Raw genomic sequence first — 21,825 nt, 5'->3', positions numbered from 1 at the left:
AGAGACCTCCCACTGTGTTGCAGAAGATTTTGACACATACAAATAGGCAAACGGGCGGCAGAGGCACCTACATGCATATAAACATGGTGAGCAGATTCATGGACAGCCTCCATGTTTATGCCGAGTATAAACTCCTCTAACTCTGCCTACTAATTGCAACCAGACCACCAGACCAAGCAAGGGCCATTTGTGAGTGTGTGTGTGTGTTTATGAGTATTAGTATGGAGGCGGGAATAAGTCTGCTTTTCATGCTGTTCTATTTCATCCTGACTTACACATTGTAGGAGAATAACTGTAAAACCTCCCAAATATTCTATCCCAGGGACATGTAAGATCAGTGAGGCCCCCAGGGGTGCTGCCATGTTGTTCTGCTTGAGGCCACATCCATACAATTGTCATGTCCTGATGCTAAACAGGCATTCAAATCTATTGGTGGGGTTCTAGGCGCCTCCGAGGGGGGGGGGGGGGGGGGGGGGGGGGGGTTCAAAACCAGCTGTGCTTTGGCATCTGCTTCTACTGGTGCATTGCAGCAATACTGGTACAATGCACATCTGTACACGCGCACGCGTACACACACGGGTTCCGGCGGAGCCACGGCGCCTCCAAGCGGACAGTGGCGGGCACTGGGGGTACGCTGTGCGCGTACAGGAGGAGGGATCAGAGATCTGCTGCTGGGGCTGGACCGGGACAGGAGATCGAGCGCACGGGTCTTCTGCGTGAAGTCAACGCGCATCCGAGGCTTTATTTCCCATTTTTCTCATCTCGGGTCTCCTTTTCTTCCTGAACTGGCTTTACTGCTGAGATGAGATAATCAGCACAACATCAACTGCCCACGAAGTTTTGAAGCTGTTGGAAAGAGTTTAGGTATGTACGGCTTTTACGCACCACTTTGCGCAGGACTCTGTTCTCTCCCTGTCTATTTCTCCCCTGTCCTCCTCGTGTATCTCTCTCCGTCTTTCTCTCTGTCTCTCCTCATTCTCTTTGCATCTCAATCTAACTCTCATCCGCTGCATTGTTCTTTTTTTCAGCCAAACCAAACTGTTGCGCCAACAAACTTTGGATGAGTTGATTCTTTAAAATCCACAAAGTACTTGCTTATGGAGGTTGTGAATGCTACAAGTAGTGTTTTTTTTTACTCAATACAACTTTGCATTATATTTACTTGTGCTGTGTTGCAACAAAAAAATTGGGGACTGCCACTCAAATCCTCCGCAGATCACAGTTGTTTGTCCGCTAGAGGGAGCCACAGCGAAAAGAACAATTTGCTCTAATGGTCAGTGATTGGCATGTGGTCCAGTGACATGTTGCTTGTAGTGTCAATTGTTAACTGGGTTTGAGGGCAGTCATCTATCCTCCGGAGGCCTCACAGCCAGACCGTCAAGCGCCCCAAAGGCCTTCTATTCAATTTCAATTGAGTGGTTTTGGTGATTTTATTGATTACACATTTGTCTTGGGATACGCACCCCTCAAATGATAAGGCAATTTACCAAAATTATAAAAATGGGTCAGTGCACTAAAACACTCCCTGTGGGACAATCGGACATGGCATCGAACTAAACCTGGGCGTAGTGTGAGTGCAGGGAAATCCTCTGGGGGGCAGCAGACTGTGGCCTTGTAAAATCCTGTGGTTCAAACTGAGAGGTAAGACTAACCATGTTCCGTCAGGAATCAGGCGCCAAAACTAAATTCATAATTTTAATGTTGTCAACAAAATGAATATTTGAAGAGTAGTGTTGTATTATGTTTTGACAATTTGTTCCAGTTTTGGTCTTCAGTTTAATTTGGTCAAACAGTCTGTTGATTACTGATAGGCCTTTGTCCTGGTGTCAACATGAATAAGCTGTAATGCAGCAAATGTCATTGTATGTTGACATCGAGTCACTTATTCTACTCATAGTTGTATCATTAAAAACAAAAAGAGGAGCCATGTTCGACTCATGTCATGGCCCCAAAACCCATTACATAACTGTGGCAGCCATTTTGTTCCCTTGGCAACAGTCATTAGACATTTGTTTATACGACTTTGCTAAACTGACACCAGGTGCAGAATCAAGATGAAGGAAATTATTATTCATGAAGTGTCTCAGAAGTTTACTAATGCCACATGACAATAATGGTTTTATTGCTTTATTTTAGTTTTGGTATGAGTATACTGCTTTAAACCACTCATCTGTTAGTTTTTATGGTATTTCTCATGCATTTACATTTACTCTATTTTCAGTTTTATAACTTATACTCTATAAAAAAAACACAAATACAAAGTGCTTCTTGTATTTGTGTAAGTGCAATATGAATAAAGTTAATAATTTTCCTTTCCTCTTCTTCTTCTTCTTCTTCATATTATATTATATTATATATCATATATTATCATCATTTCTTTTTATTATTATTGTGAGTTAAATGATGAAGAAATTCCACACATCAGACTATATTACTGTAAAGGCTAGGACAATGTTATTTAAAACATAAAATTTGAAACTATTTTCCTGATTCTTTCCTTTCCATTTTTCTTTGACATTTTCACCACATCTAATAAAAAAGGAAACAAACTGATCGTTGGCTCAAGCATGTGCCATGTTCCTCTTTGTGTGTGACAGGAGAAGGGGTAAGATGCTGGGGTTAGAGGTCATCGTGCCCTGTCTTCTGTTTGGAGCCCTGGCTCACTGCCAGACAACACAGTGCGGCGGTGAGTGCCCTGAACCTGAACTGTAGTCGTTTCACAGCCAGAGTAACATGTCAACAAAGCTTTACTGACAGGAACAACTGGTTTTGTTGATTTGAATGTATTTTCCATTAAGGTTTCATATGTGTTAATTTCTGTGTGCTCCCTTCAGGAAAGAATGAATGTCCCATAGACGTTTACTTCACCATCGACACATCTGAGACTATCGCCCTGCAGGAGCCGCCCCCTGGATCACTAGTGGAGAGCATTAAGGTTTCTTGTTTATCTGAAATGTTATCATCTACACAAAATATCTTGTTTGTTTTGGACCAAACTGTATTTGTCTTGATGTATAATGTCTGGGTGTCTTGTTGTAGAAATTCACAGAAGAATTCGTTCTGAAGTTAGAGGATGATGAGTTCAGAGGTGCTGTGAAGATCAACTGGAACATCGGAGGACTGCACTTCTCCCAGCAGCAAAAGGTGTTCAGTGCCATTGGACCCAAGAACAATTTTATCACTGTGAGTGATGCACCATCACATACACATATATATCACATACACTCAGCTCAGACTTAATTTAGTTGTGTTATGTGTATACATAAGTATTGAAATAGAGGTATTTGAGTTTGACCTAAATCCTGAACTATATATTCATCTTGTGTTGGCAGCTCTAAATGGAGGGAAATGTTAAAATTACAAAACTCGTCTTGAATATTTCTTACCTGTGACCAGACCCGATGACAGTTAGATGTGTGAAAAGTTGTTGCCTTTAGGAAAATTTGCTAAACCACAGATACCAGACTAAAAATATAGTTCTTTTATAATTTTAAAATTTAATTTGGCAATTTAACATTGACACGACTATGGCTGGGTTCAGCTGCTGAGGGGCCCAGGGGCAAAAATCAACAGTTAGCTGTGGACCCACTAAAATAAGACATTTCAAACTATTACTACATACAAGTAGTGTTGAAGCTATTTGCACTGAAAGATGGATTCACTTATTCCATCTTTAAACAAAGTCTGTACTTGTGGCCTAGTGGTTTACTATGAGACTGCAGGTTATCATTTTGATTCCATCAATGAACCTTCTCTCAACAGGTGTCTCCTGTCTCACTGTGCTATCAAATAAAAACAAAATGGCTTCAACACTATTATAGTGACTAAAGACTCAGCCTCAAGCAAAATGTTTTGTTCATGGCATTGTTAAGAAAATGCTCAAGACTGTTTACGTTAATGAATTAGAATGACATTTTTCTTCACTTTGTTTCAGACCTTTTTTTTTCCTTGGAAAGTAAGATGAGAAGATCAGTACCACTCTCAGAGCTGTCCATTTAGCCTCCAGCCACTAGTGTTAAAATGTCAATATTGCGTTTTATACATGATTTTTTGTTGGGCTCTTTTTTGCCTGGGAGCAGTAATTTCCTAACATCTTCACATGTTTCTCTCTTGGCAATGCACACTGCCAAGAAAAAGCAATCCAGCATGCAGCCCCTTTTAAAAAAAATTGTACTTGTGATTTGTGTACAGATTCAGAATGTGTGGGTCTGTAAAGGGTTGTTGTAGACGGGGTTCCTTTCCTGTAGACACAGCTAGGCCAACGTTCTTAAAACAAACAAACCTGCTGCTGGCTATAGTCACATATTTCACAGACAGTCATGTGAGTGGTATTGCTTCTCTCATCTATCTCCAATCATACAAGCATACATCTTTAAAAATAATGAAAAAATAAAATACACAGTCAATAATCCCACCTTGATGACAACTCACCTACCACTATTTCCAGTCTCTCAGAGGAATCAGCTACCTGGGTAAAGGCACCTACATCGACTGCGCTCTTACCAGCATGACCCAGGAAATGAAGAATTCACCCTCCAGACCGGGGGCCCTCCGATTTGCTGTGGTCATCACTGATGGCCATGAGACCGGAGAGTTATGTGGAGGCATCAAGGTGGCAGCAGAGAGGGCACGTGAAGATCGCATCCGGATATTTGTCGTAGCAGCATCGAAGAATGTTGAGGAAACAAATCTGAAGGAGATCGCCAACTCTCCTGCAACAGTCTACAGGAGGGACTTCATGGCCGTGGATCTGAGCCAGGGGAGAGCCATCATACAAACGGATACCATTGACCGCATCATTAAGACTATGGTAATATACACACACACACAAAGACACACAGATAACTATTAAACATGATCTTTGCCTCTATATTAACACCTTGTCTTTTTTGCCTTCACAGAAACAATTGGCATATGTAGAGGTAAGACTGCAGTCAGAGCAAATAATCAGAAATGTGAATTTTTATGTTTCAGACGGTTTCTTTACTGACTGTTTCTCTTCATTACTTATTTAAAACAGTGCTACAACGTTTCCTGTTTGAATACACAAGGGTCTTCAGGTCCAACAGGCCACAGAGGACAAAAAGTGAGTTTCATACACACACACACACACACACACACACACACACACACACACAAACAAACACACAATTTGGTATAATGCATTCCCTAGCCCCTTACGCTAACCTTCATCATCACACCTAATTGCAGAACCCTTATTCCAACCCTAATCTTACCTTAAAAGCAAGTCTTTATCCTCAAATGGCCCATTGAAGAGGTGAGGACCGGCCAAAATGTCCTCTCTTTCCCAATATGACCTCACTCCATAAATCCTAGGCTATGGTCTCACAAAGATATCTGTACAAGTACACACACACACTGATATACACACACACACACACACTTTATTTTCTATGCATCAGTCACTTTTGTCCTCACAGACATTTTGTCCTCTAACTCACTGACTGCAGGGAGCTAAAGGTGACAATGGCGACCCCGGTCAGAAAGGAGAGAGAGGTCGCCCAGGAGACCCAGGTATCGAGGGTCCCATTGGCCAGCCCGGTATCAAAGTAAGACTCCATATTTTTTCTTACCCATCACTCACTGCAACAAATGATATATACATACATTAATTATTTTGAGTGTTTTCCTTTTTTCCCTCTCCATAGGGAGAACCAGGTCTTAAAGGCGACAAGGTGAGACATCAATTCAAGTAGCTGAGATTTTGAATAAATAACTAGGTTTTTAGATGAATGCATGATCAGTTCCCATGGTGATGACATATGAATCTGTTAAAAGCTGTGCTCTGACTCATTGCACCTGAAATGACTATTGATCTTCTGTCTGGCCACAGGGAGAGATAGGAGCTGAGGGGAAGAAGGTACGTCTTGCATTGTCTATGTCTAATTTACTAACAATCGTGTCAGTCATTCCTCATCCTGGATAGTGATTGTCTTTTCTACTCTAATTGTCTCTCTCTTTGTTTTTTAGGGTGTTGCTGGAATTTCAGGACGCAACGGGACTGATGGACAGAAGGTAGGACATTTTAGAGACTTAATTTTAAAGAACAGCTTGTGTTGAACTGTACAAATGTTCAAATCTGAAATTTCAAATAGTGGTTGTCTGATTTTGACATGAAGATCTAATTTTGGTTGTATGGGTTTTTTTGATGTAATTTTATGTCTTTTCCTATTTTATAGGGTAAAATTGGACGAATCGGTGCTCCTGGCTGCAAAGGAGACCCAGGCGACAGAGTATGACATTGGACCAAAAACAAAACATTTTGGTACATCCATACTGTGTTGTGGCATATTTATGATGTGTATTTGATGCCTTGAAGGGTCCTGATGGTCACCCCGGAGATGTTGGCGAGCGTGGTCCTTCCGGAACTGATGGAGAGAAGGTAAACAGTCTTTTCTCCACTCAAAACACAAACCATCATTTGTCCAACATGTAATACATTTGTGTTTGTGTTCTGTCTTCAGGGAGATCCTGGACGTCCTGGTAGATCTGGACCCCCTGGCTTGTCTGGAGAGGCTGGCCCAAAGGTAAACCAGTCCCTTTCCTGTGACAGAGGAGAAGGCCAGAAGTCATGTTTAGCGTTCAGTAGTGGACGTAAAAGGCTAACATATGATCTCTCTTCTACAGGGGGAGAGGGGAGGTCCTGGAATACCTGGTGTGCCTGGACAGAGAGGAATCAAAGTAAGACTAAGTCCATCACAATGAACAGAAATACATCAAACAGGTTTGTATATTAGGTGGCTCACCTGTGTGCTTTGTTTCTTAGGGAACACCTGGAGGTGCAGGATCCAAAGGAGAGCCGGTAAGAAAACCTGACTCACCTAATGACCCCTTCGTCTGTCTTTGTCTGTCTTTGCATTGCCAGATTGTTCTCTAATGGCTTTTCTGTTCTAGGGAAGAAGAGGGGACTACGGGCCAAAAGGTGGTCAAGGGCCAGATGGAGCTAATGGAGACAAGGTATAATTTCATGCACACAGTCACTGTCAGTGTAAAACTTTTCTACATGGTGAAGTTTTTGCATCGGCTTAAATTATATCTATTCAGATGTACTTGAAAATATGATTCCACCACAAGAGGGCTCATGGCTTATTCTACTTTGATTCAGGGTGAAATGGGGCCAGAGGGCTTGAGAGGGCTTCCAGGAGAATCAGGAAACAAAGGTACAAAGGTAAGAAGAATTAAATTACAATCCCTACAATCTGTATATGTTCATATGGACGTCATGATTTTCCCTCCCTTCCACTGCACATCTTGTTAACACTCTTATCTGCTCTGAAAAGGGAGACAATGGTCTGCCAGGCCCCAGAGGATCACCAGGAACACCAGGAGAGCCTGGGAGAAATGTAGGTTAAAGATAAACTGTGGGCATCATATCAAAAAGTGTCTTATTTAGCTTGTTTTAACACTGTTTGTATGGTAGGGTACCAGAGGTGACCCTGGTGATGCTGGACCTAGAGGAGAGTCCGGACAGGTTGGACCAAAGGTCGGTTTTTGTGTTCAGTTCCGTTCAGTACTTTATTGTTCCGTTTTGGGAAAATCAGCTTTCAACAGAGCACAGATTATACAATGACAATATTCACATACAGACATAACAATAACACAACAACACATGGATGGCTGGATGGATAGATACAGCAAAATTACATAAATGACAACACCAATTAAAAAAGTATATGATGTGCAATATAATAGTGCAGCATTGAAAAGTGCAATGTATAGGTAAGGTGTATAAATAAATTATTAAATTATCCCAGAGAGTATACTAAGTCTTAAAGTGTGTATATTTGGCAGTATGTTCCTTGGGCTGTTTTCATCTCTTATTTCATCTCAATTCAGGGAGACCCTGGAAGACCTGGCTTTAGCTATCCTGGACCTAGAGGACCATCGGTAACATACACATGCACTGCATATCCTTACATTTTGTCAGTTGCAATAAAACACTCTGCTAACAAAGCTTCCCTCCGCTCTTCTACAGGGTGACAGAGGAGAGAAGGGTAACCGTGGACCTCGCGGCAGCAGGGGAGACTGTGGTCAAAAAGGCGGGCCTGGAGTTAAAGCAGATCCAGGAGAAGAAGTGAGTAACCTGCTGTAGTTGGATACACTGTATTTTATTACTTCAGAAAAAGTGTTGGTATAATTACATTTTTCTGATTTCTTTGTTTATAATAGGGTGAGCCAGGGCCTCAGGGTGAGCCTGGACTGAGAGGACCAAGAGGAGATCTTGGGCGTGATGTAAGTACCTCGAATACTATGCATACATATGCTTTCCTGTTCACTGACTGTCTAAAATCCAGTTGCATCCAAACAGAAAAAAGCTGACATGTTTGTATGTTTAAAGTCATGAGCATTATTATCTATCAGACATAAGCTGAGAGACAGGATGTGATTTGGTGTGTCCTCTACAGGGAGATCCAGGTCCTGAGGGAGACCCCGGCCTCACTGTAAGAGCTTCTCCTCTAACCACTGATTCATCAGCAGAAACACACAGATGATACAGTGGATATAATGATGTGTCTTATTTTTTCCTGCAGGAATGTGACGTCATGAACTACATCAGGGAGACATGTGGCTGCTGTGGTGAATATATCCAGCATTGCGTTCCCACTCTTGATGTAAGCACACTCTGATAGGCTGTCAGATTATTACAGTTTGTGTTTTTTTGTTTCCAGACTGCGAGAAACGCTGCGGAGCCTTGGACATTGTGTTTGTGATTGACAGCTCAGAGTCAGTGGGCCTCACCAACTTCACCCTGGAGAAGAACTTTGTCATAAACACCATCAACAGACTGGGATCGCTTGCCAAAGACCCTAAGTCAGACACAGGTGAACGCGCAACCTTTTTCTTTTATGTGGTGTCAAAATCTGAGGTTGTCCTAGAAATTTCCAATTGTCTACGAGCTCAAATGCGTAAACGTGGCTTGTGTTCCCAGGTACAAGAGTGGGAGTTGTTCAGTACAGTCACAACGGGACATTCCAGGCCATCCAACTCGATGACCCCAAGATCGACTCACTGTCTGCTTTCAAGGTCTCACACACAACCAGATACAAACATGCAAACTGCTTTGAAGTCTATTTTTAGGACGTAACACAGACTGTTCATTTATCTCAGTGTACAGATGTTCCATAATTAATCAGGCCGGATCAGACCACATGTGCAGTCTGCACGCATAAAGCAGATGGAAGTCATAGCAGTTGCATATATTTCTTACATTTACCAAAATGTACATTTATATGTAATCTGGGATGCAAAATGGTAGACGCACCTAGAAAGATAACTTCTGATAAAAAATGTGGTGATTTTCTAACTTTTTACCTACTCTTTAATTAGGTTTATTTGGAATATCCTACATACTCCCAATGTGTATTAATCCACTGCTGAAAATTGTTTCAAACAAATGCTCTGTCTATTGTCGTTTAACTTTTGCTACAAACTATACAACCTAAATGTTTTAGGTAAATACTAGGAATGGAAAAACCTCAAGTTCATATCTACCCTTTACTTATTGAAATAATCTTTACAAGTTAAGTTAAGTAAAATATCTTCTCTTACACTATATTTAGTTTGCAAAAAATGAATTTTGAGCAAATCTGTCCTCAAGGTGGCCATTTTGAATACTCAGAAATTTTAATCTTTAACAGCTGGAAGACCATGTATGCTAGCCACAGGTATTCTAGCACATAGCATAGAAACATTAATCTTGTCATGGATCCTCTATAGAAAACAGCTGATAGCTGTTGGTATCTCCTCTTTTCCAACATGCTCCAATGCATACCAAAATGAGTAGTTACATCATATTCAACTACACAGTGAACACATCGCTCACTTGCTGCCTTCTCCGCCATTCAGAATGCAGTGAAGCGTCTGGAGTGGATCGCTGGTGGAACGTGGACTCCATCTGCTCTGAAGTACGCCTACGACAACCTGATCAGGGACAGCCGCAGAGCGAAAGCCAACGTCACTGTCGTGGTCATCACTGATGGACGCTTCGACCCTAGAGATGACGACTCACTGCTCACCTACCTCTGCAGGTGCCTGCCTGACACCATGGCTGTATGATAACATTTTTGAAGGAGACTTAACTTTTTATCTTATTACTTGTATTTATATGTTGGGTGCATGTGAGCAGCGATGCCAGTGTTGATGTGAGTGCCATCGGTATCGGAGACATGTTCGACCAGTTTGAGGAGAATGAGAGTCTGAGGAGTATTGCCTGCCAGAAGGACGGCAGGGTGCTGGGCATGAGGCGCTTTGCAGACCTGGTGGCCGAGGAGTTCATTGATAAGATTGAACACGTGCTCTGCCCAGGTACTTTTCAGAAACACATTGTGCATTGTGTTCAGATTTGTTGTGAGGAATTATTTTGGCTTCGACCCTATTGTCTGACATTGTGTCTCTGTCTTTGGTTTCAGAACCTATCATTGTGTGTCCTGATCTCCCGTGTAAATCAGGTAAAAGTTTGAATCATTGTTCAAAGCTTTGGCTTTTCTGATCAAAGTTCATACACATTGAATCATAATTTAATGCCTGGATTACCAGCATTATAATGGCGTCAGTATTGTTTAAGCAAATTGCTTGAAATCAGACATCAGAGTGTATGCTCACTTTGGTATGTGGAAGTGAGGAAGGATTTAGGTTTTCTTTCTTTTCACAACTTCTTCCATCACAACCAAGTGTATGTATATGAATGACTAATGACTATCTGAAAGTGTACACTGCTATTCCCTTTTATATGATTCATCCCATCTTATCCCTCTCTATGCTGCCAGGTAAAACATTTTGCCTTTATAAATGTCCATACATTTGAAGCATATTGCCATTAATCCATGTTAAGTATTAGAAGCATTGCATTTTTAGCTGAGTTCAATTTATCTAATCATTTATGTGGCTATAAGACCAACAGACACAATCACTGTTGCCTTTTTGTTCACCTCGATATACGTTTGGCATCATAGTTGGCTGTGTTGATGCGTCGTGTCTGTGGGACCCCGCCCACAATGTTATTCCGCCCACTTGTTGCAGGAGGGGGCAGCACTGTGGGGCAAGCCCCTCCCCCCTGGAAGCCACTGGCCGAGGAAGGCAGCCCCTCGTTGGTTCCCACCTCTTTGGAGAGTGTGGCCAGCCTACTGAGCGGCCTGAGCGAGCAGCAGTATGGGGTTGGCGTGGCGACCATGGCATACACAGCCCAGAGAGCCAAACTTGCCCAGGGAGCGGACAGGCAGCAGTGGACCCAGCTGTTCATCAACTCCTTCAAATATGTCTACGGGGACATAATGGGAGATCCAGAGAAAGCAATAGGACTCTGCTAATGCTAATATCCTAACCATGCTACCTCGCAAAAATGGATGCCAATGACTAATAAGCTTAATGCTGGACATAGAATATATTTTATTAAAACTTTGGGCATTTCTTTTAACTCTGTGGGTACAGTACATACCTGGGCTAATGCAAAAGAACCGCATGATATGAAGCAGGCCTCATAACGCTATATAGGAGCCATATGTATAGTTGCTGCATATGAAAGCCAAAAGTCAAAATGTGGATTCATGTCTCCTCACTGAGTATTTCTCAGTTAACTTACTGTACGTAGGTGGGGCTGTCTCTCAGAAAAGTAACTCCGTTAATTATATGATACATATCACTTCTTCCACCTTAGTGGATGAACATATTTCATTCACATGGAAAGCGGATGTCATCCATTTGTTGGAGACCAATTCCTCTGTAGAGCCATTCATGTTGCTCCCATAGAGAACAGTAGCTCTTTGATGAAACCTCATTTCCACTGTGAATCATCAGCTCGCTGAATCACTCTTTTTTTTTGCTGTTTTGCACATATCCATGGTTACGGCCTTAATGTGTTTTTTTATTGTGTTGTGTGAATGACTCATGTTGATGAAAAGGCCATTACATGTGGAAAATATCTGGTTTTATACATGACACAGTATACTGTATATGAGTCAGAAGTGGGTATATGTGGTTGGTTGGTTGGTTGGTTAATTTACTTGGCACTGACAATGAAGGAACTATTGTATGTTATGCCCTTGACTGGTGCATGTTTAGTTTTTTGCATGTGGCTTAGCTAGTAAGTAAGGTGACTAGTGGAAAATGACTACAGAGCTGCCATAACCAAATTTAAGCTCTTTGACTGCAACTTGCTGATGTGAATTATATTGTTTTATATAAAATGGAGTGTATTCTTGTACTGTTGTCTCAAGATAATAAAATGCCAGAGCAAACTAAAAGAGCTTTCTTAATCATGACACGAGAGACCCAAGAAGGTTTAGACTAAGCTTCACTGGGACCAGCATGTTTTAAAAAATAGCATGTTTCATGATATTTTTGCTGGCTTTGACAACTGAGGATCTACATTCCAACTGTATCTCACTGAACACGATGTTTGATTAAAAACTTTATATGTGTTTGTCTGTTCCAGAGCCTGCTGTGGCCAGCTGTGTTCAGAGACCAGTGGATGTAGTGTTCATGCTGGACGGTTCTGAGAGGATGGGAATAGAGAACCACCGCAGGGCCAAAGAGTTCATTGAAAATGTGGCCAGTCGCCTCACCCTGGCCAACGGCCCATCAGATGAGAGGAATGCCCGCTTGGCTCTGCTGCAGTACGGCAGCCCCACAGAACAGAGAGTGGAGTTCCCGCTCACACACAATCTCACTCTGATCGCTGATTCACTGGGGTCTGTGAACTACATGGACTCCTCTTCTGCTCTGGGCAGCGCTATCATCCATGCTGTCAACAATGTGCTGATTTTACAGGTACGTGTATTACATACACACTAGCACACAATCTAGCCTCGCTCTGTCCAAAAATTAAATTGCATTCACCAGAAACTCACAAATTTCATTATCGGTTTTTGTTTTAACCATACAAAAACTGATGATCTGTGGATTTCTTGGGGATTTCACATGGAATTATTTCTTGGCCAGACATAGGGACTTCCCACTATAGTCACTGCAATCAACCAAGAATTACTGTGCATTCACGTGCTCCTCGGAAGGTCTTTGAAGTTGGAATGTAGAAAAAACATTAAATCGAAAAACATCTTGACACAGCTTTCCAATATTTGCATAATAATGAAAAAATGTCTGTTTTGGCTAAAAGGTATGGTGTATGGTGTGGCTTGTGAGAGCTAAACCTTCAGTTTGTGTTTGCAAATGACACAAGTGTAACATTTGACAAGTTGACAGTAGAAGCTACGCTTTAGAGCTGATTCTAAAATTATGTCCACTGGCTTATAAGTGAAACTTGTTCGTCCAACCACTGTATTTTCATCTAACATTCTGCAATTTCCAAAATTAAAATTATTAATTTAAGTATAGAGCTGGAGCCTGGAGCTTTTTTGTGTAGCTTAGTTAAGTTTAGCTCAGCTTAGCTTAGCTTAGAGGAATCAGGAAAACAGCTTGCATGGTTCTCTCCAAAGTTCAAAAATAAACCTGAGAATACATTTAATTAAAACACTGTATTTCTTTGTTTAATATATAAAAGTAAATGACAATTAATAGTTTTGCTGGTATGTGTCAACGTGTTAAAAGAAAGAAAATGTGTATTTCCTAAAAATGTTCTGACTTATTCTTTCATCATGGCCCTGTTGTGTTTGTAGAGGGGAGAGCGCAAGACTCGCCGTAATGCTGAGGTGGCCTTTGTGTTCATCACTGATGGCATCACATCAACTGAGCAGCTGGATGAGGGCATAACCGCCATGAGACGAGCGGAAGGCGTTCCCACGGTGATCGCCATGGGAACCGACACAGACGAAGAGGTGCTGCGGAAGGTGTCGCTAGGGGACATGTCGGCCATCTTTAGAGGAGATGACTACACCATTATGAACAAACCCTCATTCTTTGAGCGCTTCATCCGCTGGATATGCTAGTGAGGAACTGTAATGCTCTCCACCACAGACTTAGAATCTATGGAGGGAAAGAAATGCCTTCAGTGTAAACACACACAGTCATCAACCAACCTCTGCTGTCATTATCATTATGAATGATGGATATAAGGTGCTGAAACAGCCACATTCATCTTTTTATTGGTGAAGGTTAATTTACAGAAGACAATACAATCCACGTAGCAGTAGCACACACAGACTCAAAAACGTAGGCTTGCAGTATCATTTGTAACTTAGTACTATTTGCCCTAAACCAGGGTCAGCTCTTCCAACCAAAGACACTCATACATATAGTGGAGAGGTGTATGATTATTGAATGGGTATGAAACAAATTGTATTCTTTATTTTGTTTTTTTTGTATTGATTTTCAGTTTGCAGAAAATAGACTCTCTCTCTCTCTCTCTCTCTCTCCCTCTCCCTCTCCCTCTCTCTCTCTCTCTTCACAGTCACATTATTTTCATTAAAGGTGCTAAAACAGAAAAAAGGATAAAGCCATCTGACTGGTTCTGAAACTTTTTTTGTACATCATGTTAATGCTGTAATAACTGTAGTTTGTTCAGGGGATAAAAAAAGCACATGCAGACATGTCATCTCCATGGAAACAAAGGAATCACATATAAACACACACATATAGTGTAGTTAATTAGACAGAAAAAAGAACCCATTCTGTAAAAATGAAGTCCAAATAAAGCCTAATGTGGTCACTCCAATACTGCGTTTTTTGTTTGCAAGATGTACATATGAATGTGTTTTTGATCCATGTGCAATATGTCATTTAATCACTGTTACCTTACAGCAATGACAGAAAAAGAAAGAATAAATATGTAGGAAAAGAATGCATATTTCCAATTGCTACAATGTTACATTTATCCTCTCCCCATAAGAGAAATGTATTTCATTTTGATCCCAGTAGAGAACTTTCCTTCTATGCTTCTTATAATGTTTGGCACTCAGTAGAACACGTTCCTCTGCTAAGGCCAACAGTCCCCTTGAATACAATGAAGCTAAACTAAACTTCCACCCACTCATAGATATCAATTACTTAAATGTACCAGATTTTTTTCTTTAAGAGCCTTCCCTTTTTGTCCAACTAATGTTTGGCTCCCTCTGCTGGACAAAGGAATACAAAACTGTCCTGACATCTATTGCATTTTTAATATGAGAAAGTTATGAATGTGTGTTCATATAACTTGAACTCTGAAGTGAAATTGTTCAAAACTTGACATTGACAGAGACTAGATGTCATTGTAAACAGGAATCCATTTAAAGTTTCATGTCAACTTTCAAGATTTATTTTTAAATTCGACATGTAAACTTCATGCGAATACATTGAGACCTAAAGTAAAATATATATATAGTAAAGTACATAAATTAAACAAAACATTAAAGGGACAACAAGAAAACACAAATAAGAATAGTAAAAACAAGTGCAAAAGTAAAAGCCTAAGGAATAAATACAGTTCATGAAATTTAATTTTACAGCAAATGAATCAATTGAAGCAAATGAATTAACTAAAACAGGTGGAGGTAAAATAAAGTGAGATTAAAAACTTAAATTGCCCCAAGGATTAAAATGAGTTGAGCTTTAGATTGTTATGTTTGTCTGTTTTCCATAAAGTCACATGTAACATGTACATATTATGTGACATTATTGTGCTATATAAGAGACTGCTATATTTTGCTTATTGTTGTTATTGCTGTTATGTGATGTACAATGTGATGCACGTTTTCCACTTGGTCCTTTTTGGATGCTCCCAGCACCTGTACCGTAGCACCCAGAATAGAGGAGCCTCACATTTGAAGCAGCGGCTTGTTAGTTTCACCACCATGATTGTGACCATAGGTTCAGGCTATAGGGGTTGAGACGCATGCCCGCTCACTGTGCCACATTCTGCAGCTCTGGAGGGAAGCAGGGGAAAGAAGCCAGAGACACTTGCAGCCGGCCACTGAAACCAGCAGTGAGTGTCCTGTCGTCAGCGTCAGTTAAGAAAAGTAAGAGCATATTTGTTAGTTCAGCTTGTGTTTGTATCCTTTGTGTGATTTTTTTTTTTACTCCACCCCCTCAGCCGCCAGATCATGTCGGTGTGTGTGCAGATATTTACACATTTTCAAATCTGTTTACACACACACATTCTAAACCCGGATTTGCAGATGCAATGCAGTTGTACACATTCACAAATCTGATAACACACAGACGGACTGAGACTCATATTTGTAAATAGTTTTGCAGCAGAGCCTGTGTAGATGTGCAGGTATTTGAGGAAAGAGGTCAAGTTAAACAAGAGAGTCCAAGAGTTCAGACTGAGGTGAAGCGTTGAGCAACAGCTCTCAATGTTTACATCTGTCCTTGATGTAGGAGTGCATGCATAGTTTGAACCTGCAGTCTCTATATGGTAAGTTACAGTCTGTGGTATTTTGATTATAATAACACTTAATGTGTAACCTGATTGTTCATGGTGGATCTTGCATATGTTTGTTTCCTGCAGACCATATACACACAGTCATCCACCCTATACTCACCATTAAACCAATCACGCTCCACCGCCTGGCCACCATTACCTTTACTGAACCATCCAGCCTCACCTACAGCTGCCAACTGGTAAGTCATCTTTAATGATGTGTAGCTTAATACAGAGTCTACTATGAATATCTGTTGAGATATATCAAAGTATTATTGATTGATAAAAGAAAGAAAGACAGATCTAGAGCATTACAAATCTGGTGTGTTTTTAAATACTTGTAGCTTACGCTTCATGGTAATATAAAGTAGGACTGAGTGATATGGTCCAAAATATCAAGATGAAAGTGTTAATATCAGTCAGTATGTGAAGGCTTTAAACTCATCTTTATGAGTAGCGAATGGCAAACACATGACAAACAAGAAAACATTTTAGAAATCTGAGGTTGATGGTTTATGTTACACTGCATAAGCAATATATCAAGATATATATTGAACCTTTGTTATACTGCTATTAATGAAAATTATATTGAGATGGATTGATTGATTGTTTTATTGCCCAGCCCATGTCTAAATTTCTAATGATTTTTTGGTTATTTAATTGTTTTCTTTATGCCATTCAAAGGTTGTAAGTATGTAGTGGAACATTCCTTTAAAATCTTGGTGTTTACTATTCAAAGATTAATGGTCTTAACATTCCAGAACCTGAAGCATTGCAACAGGACTGTAAAAAATAATAACTCTTGTATGCTGATTATGTAACAGTTTATTCATGTATGTTTGTTATCATAATAATAGTGTCATTGTGGGACTAGTTGAAGCCATTCATGCGCTAAAATTTAATTGCAAGAGAATTGTATGTGTGTGTGTTCGGTGTGTGTGTGTGTGCTGCAGTTGCTGTCAGTATGAATGGGGAGCCCCTCTCAGCCCTGTGTTCCCCTGCTCTGGTGGTGGATGTGGACAAAGTGAAGAGAAATGCCCAGAGGATGACTGAACGCTGTCAGAAGCTGGGGGTCCAGCTTCGTCCTCACATGAAGACACACAAGACCCTGTACGAATACACACTCTCACACTGATACAATACTTCATATAGCTCAGTCATATTGAGAGAGTACTGCTCAGGTCTTGAGTATGTGTGTTACTGTTCATGTCTAGTGAGTGTGCTGACATAATGACGGGTGGATCACGGAGGTGCATCGTGGTATCAACACTTGCAGAGGCCTGTTTCTATGCTGACCATGGATATGATGACATCCTATATGCATACTCTGTTCCCTTTGATAAGGTTCTCTCAACTCACCTTATACGACAAATATTATGTAGCACATACTTTACATGTTGAATATATAGATTGGAATTGGACACCGAAGACATTATTCATCATAGCAGGAGGACAGGTGTATGATTTTTTTCCCTATCTTTATTCAAAAGCATGGTCTTTGAGTTTGAGAGCAGGACTTCAGCTCCTCTCCTTGCACTTCTGTGTGTGTGTGTGTGTGTGTGTGTGAAACTTCTTCTCTAGAACTTCTCTTCTGCAAAGTCTGCAAGTCTGCATTTCGCAGCCAATAGAATGTGCGGTGTAGTGTTGAAAAGTGCCCTGCCCTTGTTGGGGTTGTGCTGGCCTTATGCCTTTGAGAGTCCCTGTGTGAGCGGTTACTTTAACTCAGTTCAAGCACTTGCACACTCCATAGCTTTATTAATTCAGCGGCTTCCCATTGGTGTGCTTGTAGAAAGAAGGACGACACCTTCATGGAGCAGGAGTCCAGTAGATCCGAGTCGCAAAATCAAGGATCTTAATCAAGTTTTTTTACTTTATGGAAACACTGTTGCTAGCAACTTAAAAACACTGTAGACACCGCCCTGTTTCTTTTACTCCTATATTTTATAGGGACAGGACCAACAGCAATTGTAACCAAAACAAGGGCGAGGCAATTTCATTCACCGTCACTACACCTGGGAATCTACTAGTCTGGGAAATACCAGACTAAAGACTTGTTAGCTGAACAAATACAAAAGCAGAGGAAAAAAATCCCAAGAGCAGAAGTTTCAAGAACGCACAGAAGCAGCATAAGCACAGGGAGAGGAGCTGAGGCTGAACTGCAGGAAATCTGTCCGAGCAACCAACTATCTGAGTGCAAGCAGACATTAGTTTGACACAGATTATAATATACGTGTTAATTGTAATGTTCTGACCTTGGTCAAATTACTTGTACTCGTAGTGATTTATGCTATGTGTGTGTGTGTGTGTGTGCGTGCGTGCGTGCGTGCATGTAGGTAGAGCATTGTGCAGCTCTGTCAGAGAGGCTGGATCTCTTCCAGGTTTTACTGGATCACCCCGATGCTCTGGAAAAGCTCAGAAAGAGACCACTGAGAGACGGCCGGCAGTGGCACGTCTGGCTGAAGCTGGACTGTGGCAATGGGAGAGGTAGGGGAACCACAACTCAGCTGGTCATCATTGACTGTCCGCGTGTTGATTGTATGTTCGCTCTTTTGTCGTAGCTGGTGCGCTGTACTCGGATCCCGCTGCGTTCAGATTGGCTCAGGACATCGCTGAGACAGAGGGCGTGCAGCTAACGGGAGTGTACGCTCACTGTGGGAACACCTACAACTGCAGGGGAGAGGAGCAAGTACAGGCTGTTGCCCGGGAAACCACCAGCTTGACTCTAGAGTTTGTGGAAAAGTAAGAGTCATGTGAACTGTTACTGGTGTGTACCACTGTTTTTGAGGCAGTACAATCATTTGTCCCTCCTGACATCTACAGCTCGTTTTCACATCATAAAAGATTTATTGGTGTGTTGCTGTTAATGAAATTAGTAAACCCTGCTACTTATGAAATATATCCAAAATTAAATCACTTCTATCTCTCCCTGACTTAGAAAAGCTAATAAATGCCTTTGTCTTTTCCCACCTGGACTATTGCAATGCCCGGTATACATACATACAAACCCTAGTAACCCGTTTGCAGCTTGTTCTAAATGCTGCTGCTCATATTTGAACTAAAACAAACCCTAGGTCTCTAATTCGCCAATCCTTGCGTCCCTTTACTGGTTGCCAGTTAAATTCAGGACTGAGTTTGAGATTTATGTTAATGATCATTTTAGGCTACTTACGATGCCCTTTTAAATGAGCTAAATGTTTTGGCAACATAGTTTGTAAGGTCTCTGTGTGTTGCAGTTCCCTCTCAGTAATACAAATAATAGTTGGCTGTAATAAAACTACAAATGAGACCAATCATAACAGCCGCGATTTCTGAGTCACGTTTGAGCTGCACAGAATTTCAGCTCTGTTGTGCATCTTCATGTCATGCCGTGTACAGGGGGTGTGAGGAGCGATTAGATGGTCCAGAACACTTGTCGGACAGTTGGATCATTTTTCCAAGTTGTCTAGACCTAAGAGGACGTTCACGTGAATTTCCCCAGTTGGAAACAAATTTTCTGATTATTTCAACGCAGAATCAATGTCGTGTTTACAGCTTGTTGGGTCTAACTTGTATTACCCTGCTGATAGGTATTGGCCTCAGCACTTATTTAATAACATACATTTTTAGATTTATGCCTTATTGAATGCTGTGTTGATATGATCATGAATGAACTTCTCTGGGCTTGTTTCTGGCAGACTGAAGGCCGTCGGCATCACCTGTAAATCCAGCATTGGCTCCACCCCCTCCTGCAGTCACCCAGTCAAAGACATGGAGCAGCTCAGTGAGGTGCATCCTGGAAACTACGTCTTCTTTGGTGTGTAGACGGATGTAGATGTAGTCACATCAGTGTACCAGTTCATTTTATTTAGGTTAAAAATTGGAATGACCATAATGACCAAAAAGAAGCTGCTTACAGACATGTATTTGAGAACGCTATATGTCCGAGTCACTTGCTCCAGACATTCTCTGGAGTTTTTCCTTCTCTTCCCCTAGTAAAAACTCTAGATAATGTGACCTCTTCAGTGAAATGTATGTGTTATGTCCTGACCCCTGAATGATATGCCCAGGTGAAACCCCTCCACTGAACGCTCTGAAGATTTTCCTGTTTTTGAGAACGCGTCTAACTCTGAGAATCTCCCGCTGCAAATGTCCAGGCAAAGAATTTCCAGAGCTCGTGTTTGAAAATGGTTTGTGTCACTAAACAGCAGTGGTCATTTTTGGTGTTTTGTTAGATGTGCAGCAGTCTGTGATTGGCTCTTGCAGTCTGGAGGACGTGGCTGTGAGGGTTTTGACACGAGTCATTGGACACTGTCCTCACAGGAACCAGCTCCTGATCGACTGCGGATGGTCTGGACTCAGGTACCTTCGTTAGTATTGTTTCCCCTTTTTGAATTTGGAGATTGAACAGATAAACCATTAAACATTAAGAGTTGACAAAATACATTTGTGTAAATCAGTAGTATCTATAGCAAGTGAAGCTAATACATTACTCACTGCTATATTAATGGAGCGAGGCTCAACTGTGAGCCAGTTCAGGCAGTCGAGCTATACAACCCGCTAACATACACGCCCTCACAATTTAATGGTCTATTTAAGCTGCTAAGATTTCCCATCTTTGCCTTTGCTTGTCAATGTCTCTGCTGCTCTTTGTCAGTATTAATGTCTCTAGATTCATCCCCCTTTTTGCTCACCACACCCAGTCATATCTATCTAATCATATCTGGGGAAGTGATGAAGTCAGATCCTGGATTCCAAAACTCTGAGTGTTAGCTGGTTGAACATGTCATTTATGGTCCTGACATAACCTTTCACCTGCTGTTTTCCACCACTCTCAGTCTGGATGGAGCTGGAAAACTTCCCACTGGATATGCTGTGATTGAAGGACATCCGAACCTCAAGTAATAATATCACTCGTACTTCTTATCTTACCACTAAGCTAAAGTGTGACTGAAGTTCTGATGAGAGAATTTTTTCCCCTCCAGGTTGTTGTCTATGACCCAGGAGCATGGCAGAGTGGAGCCTATCTCAGGAGAGCTAGACTACAGCAAACACCCCCTCGGCTCTCTCCTCATGCTGATCCCCTTCCACGTTAGTACTGTTTAATGTGGAGCTAAATGTATTGCTTGATTGGTTTTACTGTGTCACTTTCTCTTCTCTGACTATCTCTGTTAATTTCTTTAGTCTTGTGCAACGGCCATGATGCACCCTGTGTACCATGTGCACTCCGAGGGCCTTCTGCTGGGAACATGGACACCTACTCGTGGCTGGTGAACGACTTCTTGGATCAACTTTTGATGCCTGTATTTGAATTCAAAACCAGTGGCAGAGGAATATTCACCTCTTCTTTCTCTGCCCCTCTGGGGGTAATAAAGACATATGAGTAGTAGAATATAGTTCTTATTCCCCAGAGTCTCTGCAGTGATGTGGGAAAAGAAATGTAGAAAAAATACACACAAACTTTTTAAATGTCTGAATAAATCAAAGCCTTAGGACAATGTTGTCTTCTCATCATTCCATCAGTGTCACTTTGC

The 21,825-nt window shown here is 41.3% G+C and overlaps 2 protein-coding genes across 5 annotated transcripts; both read left to right on the top strand.

Annotated features, from left to right (window-relative positions):
* The first annotated feature begins 582 nt into the window (after nucleotides 1–582).
* Nucleotides 583–14,626, top strand: col6a2 (collagen, type VI, alpha 2). Of its 2 annotated transcripts, XM_020110482.2 has the most exons (32): nucleotides 583–864; nucleotides 2,598–2,686; nucleotides 2,835–2,935; nucleotides 3,040–3,183; nucleotides 4,448–4,810; nucleotides 4,902–4,922; nucleotides 5,021–5,086; nucleotides 5,472–5,570; nucleotides 5,670–5,696; nucleotides 5,855–5,881; nucleotides 5,992–6,036; nucleotides 6,201–6,254; nucleotides 6,341–6,403; nucleotides 6,486–6,548; nucleotides 6,649–6,702; nucleotides 6,788–6,823; nucleotides 6,916–6,978; nucleotides 7,127–7,189; nucleotides 7,302–7,364; nucleotides 7,442–7,504; nucleotides 7,858–7,908; nucleotides 7,997–8,095; nucleotides 8,191–8,253; nucleotides 8,427–8,462; nucleotides 8,553–8,598; nucleotides 8,691–8,843; nucleotides 8,951–9,045; nucleotides 9,868–10,049; nucleotides 10,148–10,326; nucleotides 10,431–10,469; nucleotides 12,452–12,786; nucleotides 13,632–14,626. In XM_020110482.2, exons 2-32 carry the CDS (start codon nucleotides 2,611–2,613, stop codon nucleotides 13,899–13,901), a joined length of 3,039 nt encoding a protein of 1,012 aa, XP_019966041.1. In that variant the 5' UTR covers nucleotides 583–864; nucleotides 2,598–2,610; the 3' UTR covers nucleotides 13,902–14,626. The 2 variants fall into 2 exon arrangements, with proteins under 2 accessions (XP_019966041.1, XP_019966049.1); XM_020110490.2 differs by lacking the exons at nucleotides 12,452–12,786; nucleotides 13,632–14,626 and adding an exon at nucleotides 11,041–11,457 and having other exon boundaries at nucleotides 702–864.
* Nucleotides 14,627–15,702: 1,076 nt separating this feature from the next.
* LOC109641196 (D-serine dehydratase) lies at nucleotides 15,703–21,789 on the top strand. Of its 3 annotated transcripts, none has more exons than XM_020105592.2 (12): nucleotides 15,703–15,908; nucleotides 16,273–16,309; nucleotides 16,403–16,515; nucleotides 17,269–17,425; nucleotides 17,530–17,659; nucleotides 18,649–18,799; nucleotides 18,874–19,054; nucleotides 19,990–20,108; nucleotides 20,527–20,653; nucleotides 21,130–21,192; nucleotides 21,277–21,382; nucleotides 21,476–21,789. In XM_020105592.2, the coding sequence occupies exons 4-12, from the start codon at nucleotides 17,280–17,282 to the stop codon at nucleotides 21,563–21,565; spliced, it is 1,113 nt and encodes a 370-aa protein (XP_019961151.1). In that variant the 5' UTR covers nucleotides 15,703–15,908; nucleotides 16,273–16,309; nucleotides 16,403–16,515; nucleotides 17,269–17,279; the 3' UTR covers nucleotides 21,566–21,789. The 3 variants fall into 3 exon arrangements, with proteins under 3 accessions (XP_019961151.1, XP_019961136.1, XP_019961144.1); XM_020105577.2 differs by having other exon boundaries at nucleotides 16,139–16,309; XM_020105585.2 differs by lacking the exon at nucleotides 16,273–16,309.
* The last annotated feature ends 36 nt before the right edge of the window (nucleotides 21,790–21,825 follow it).

The sequence above is a fragment of the Paralichthys olivaceus genome, chromosome 16 (assembly GCF_024713975.1).
Source record: "Paralichthys olivaceus isolate ysfri-2021 chromosome 16, ASM2471397v2, whole genome shotgun sequence".
Lineage (NCBI taxonomy): Eukaryota > Metazoa > Chordata > Actinopteri > Pleuronectiformes > Paralichthyidae > Paralichthys > Paralichthys olivaceus.
The sequence above is the reverse complement of the archived record's forward strand: the minus strand, read 5'-3'. Positions and strand labels throughout refer to the sequence as shown.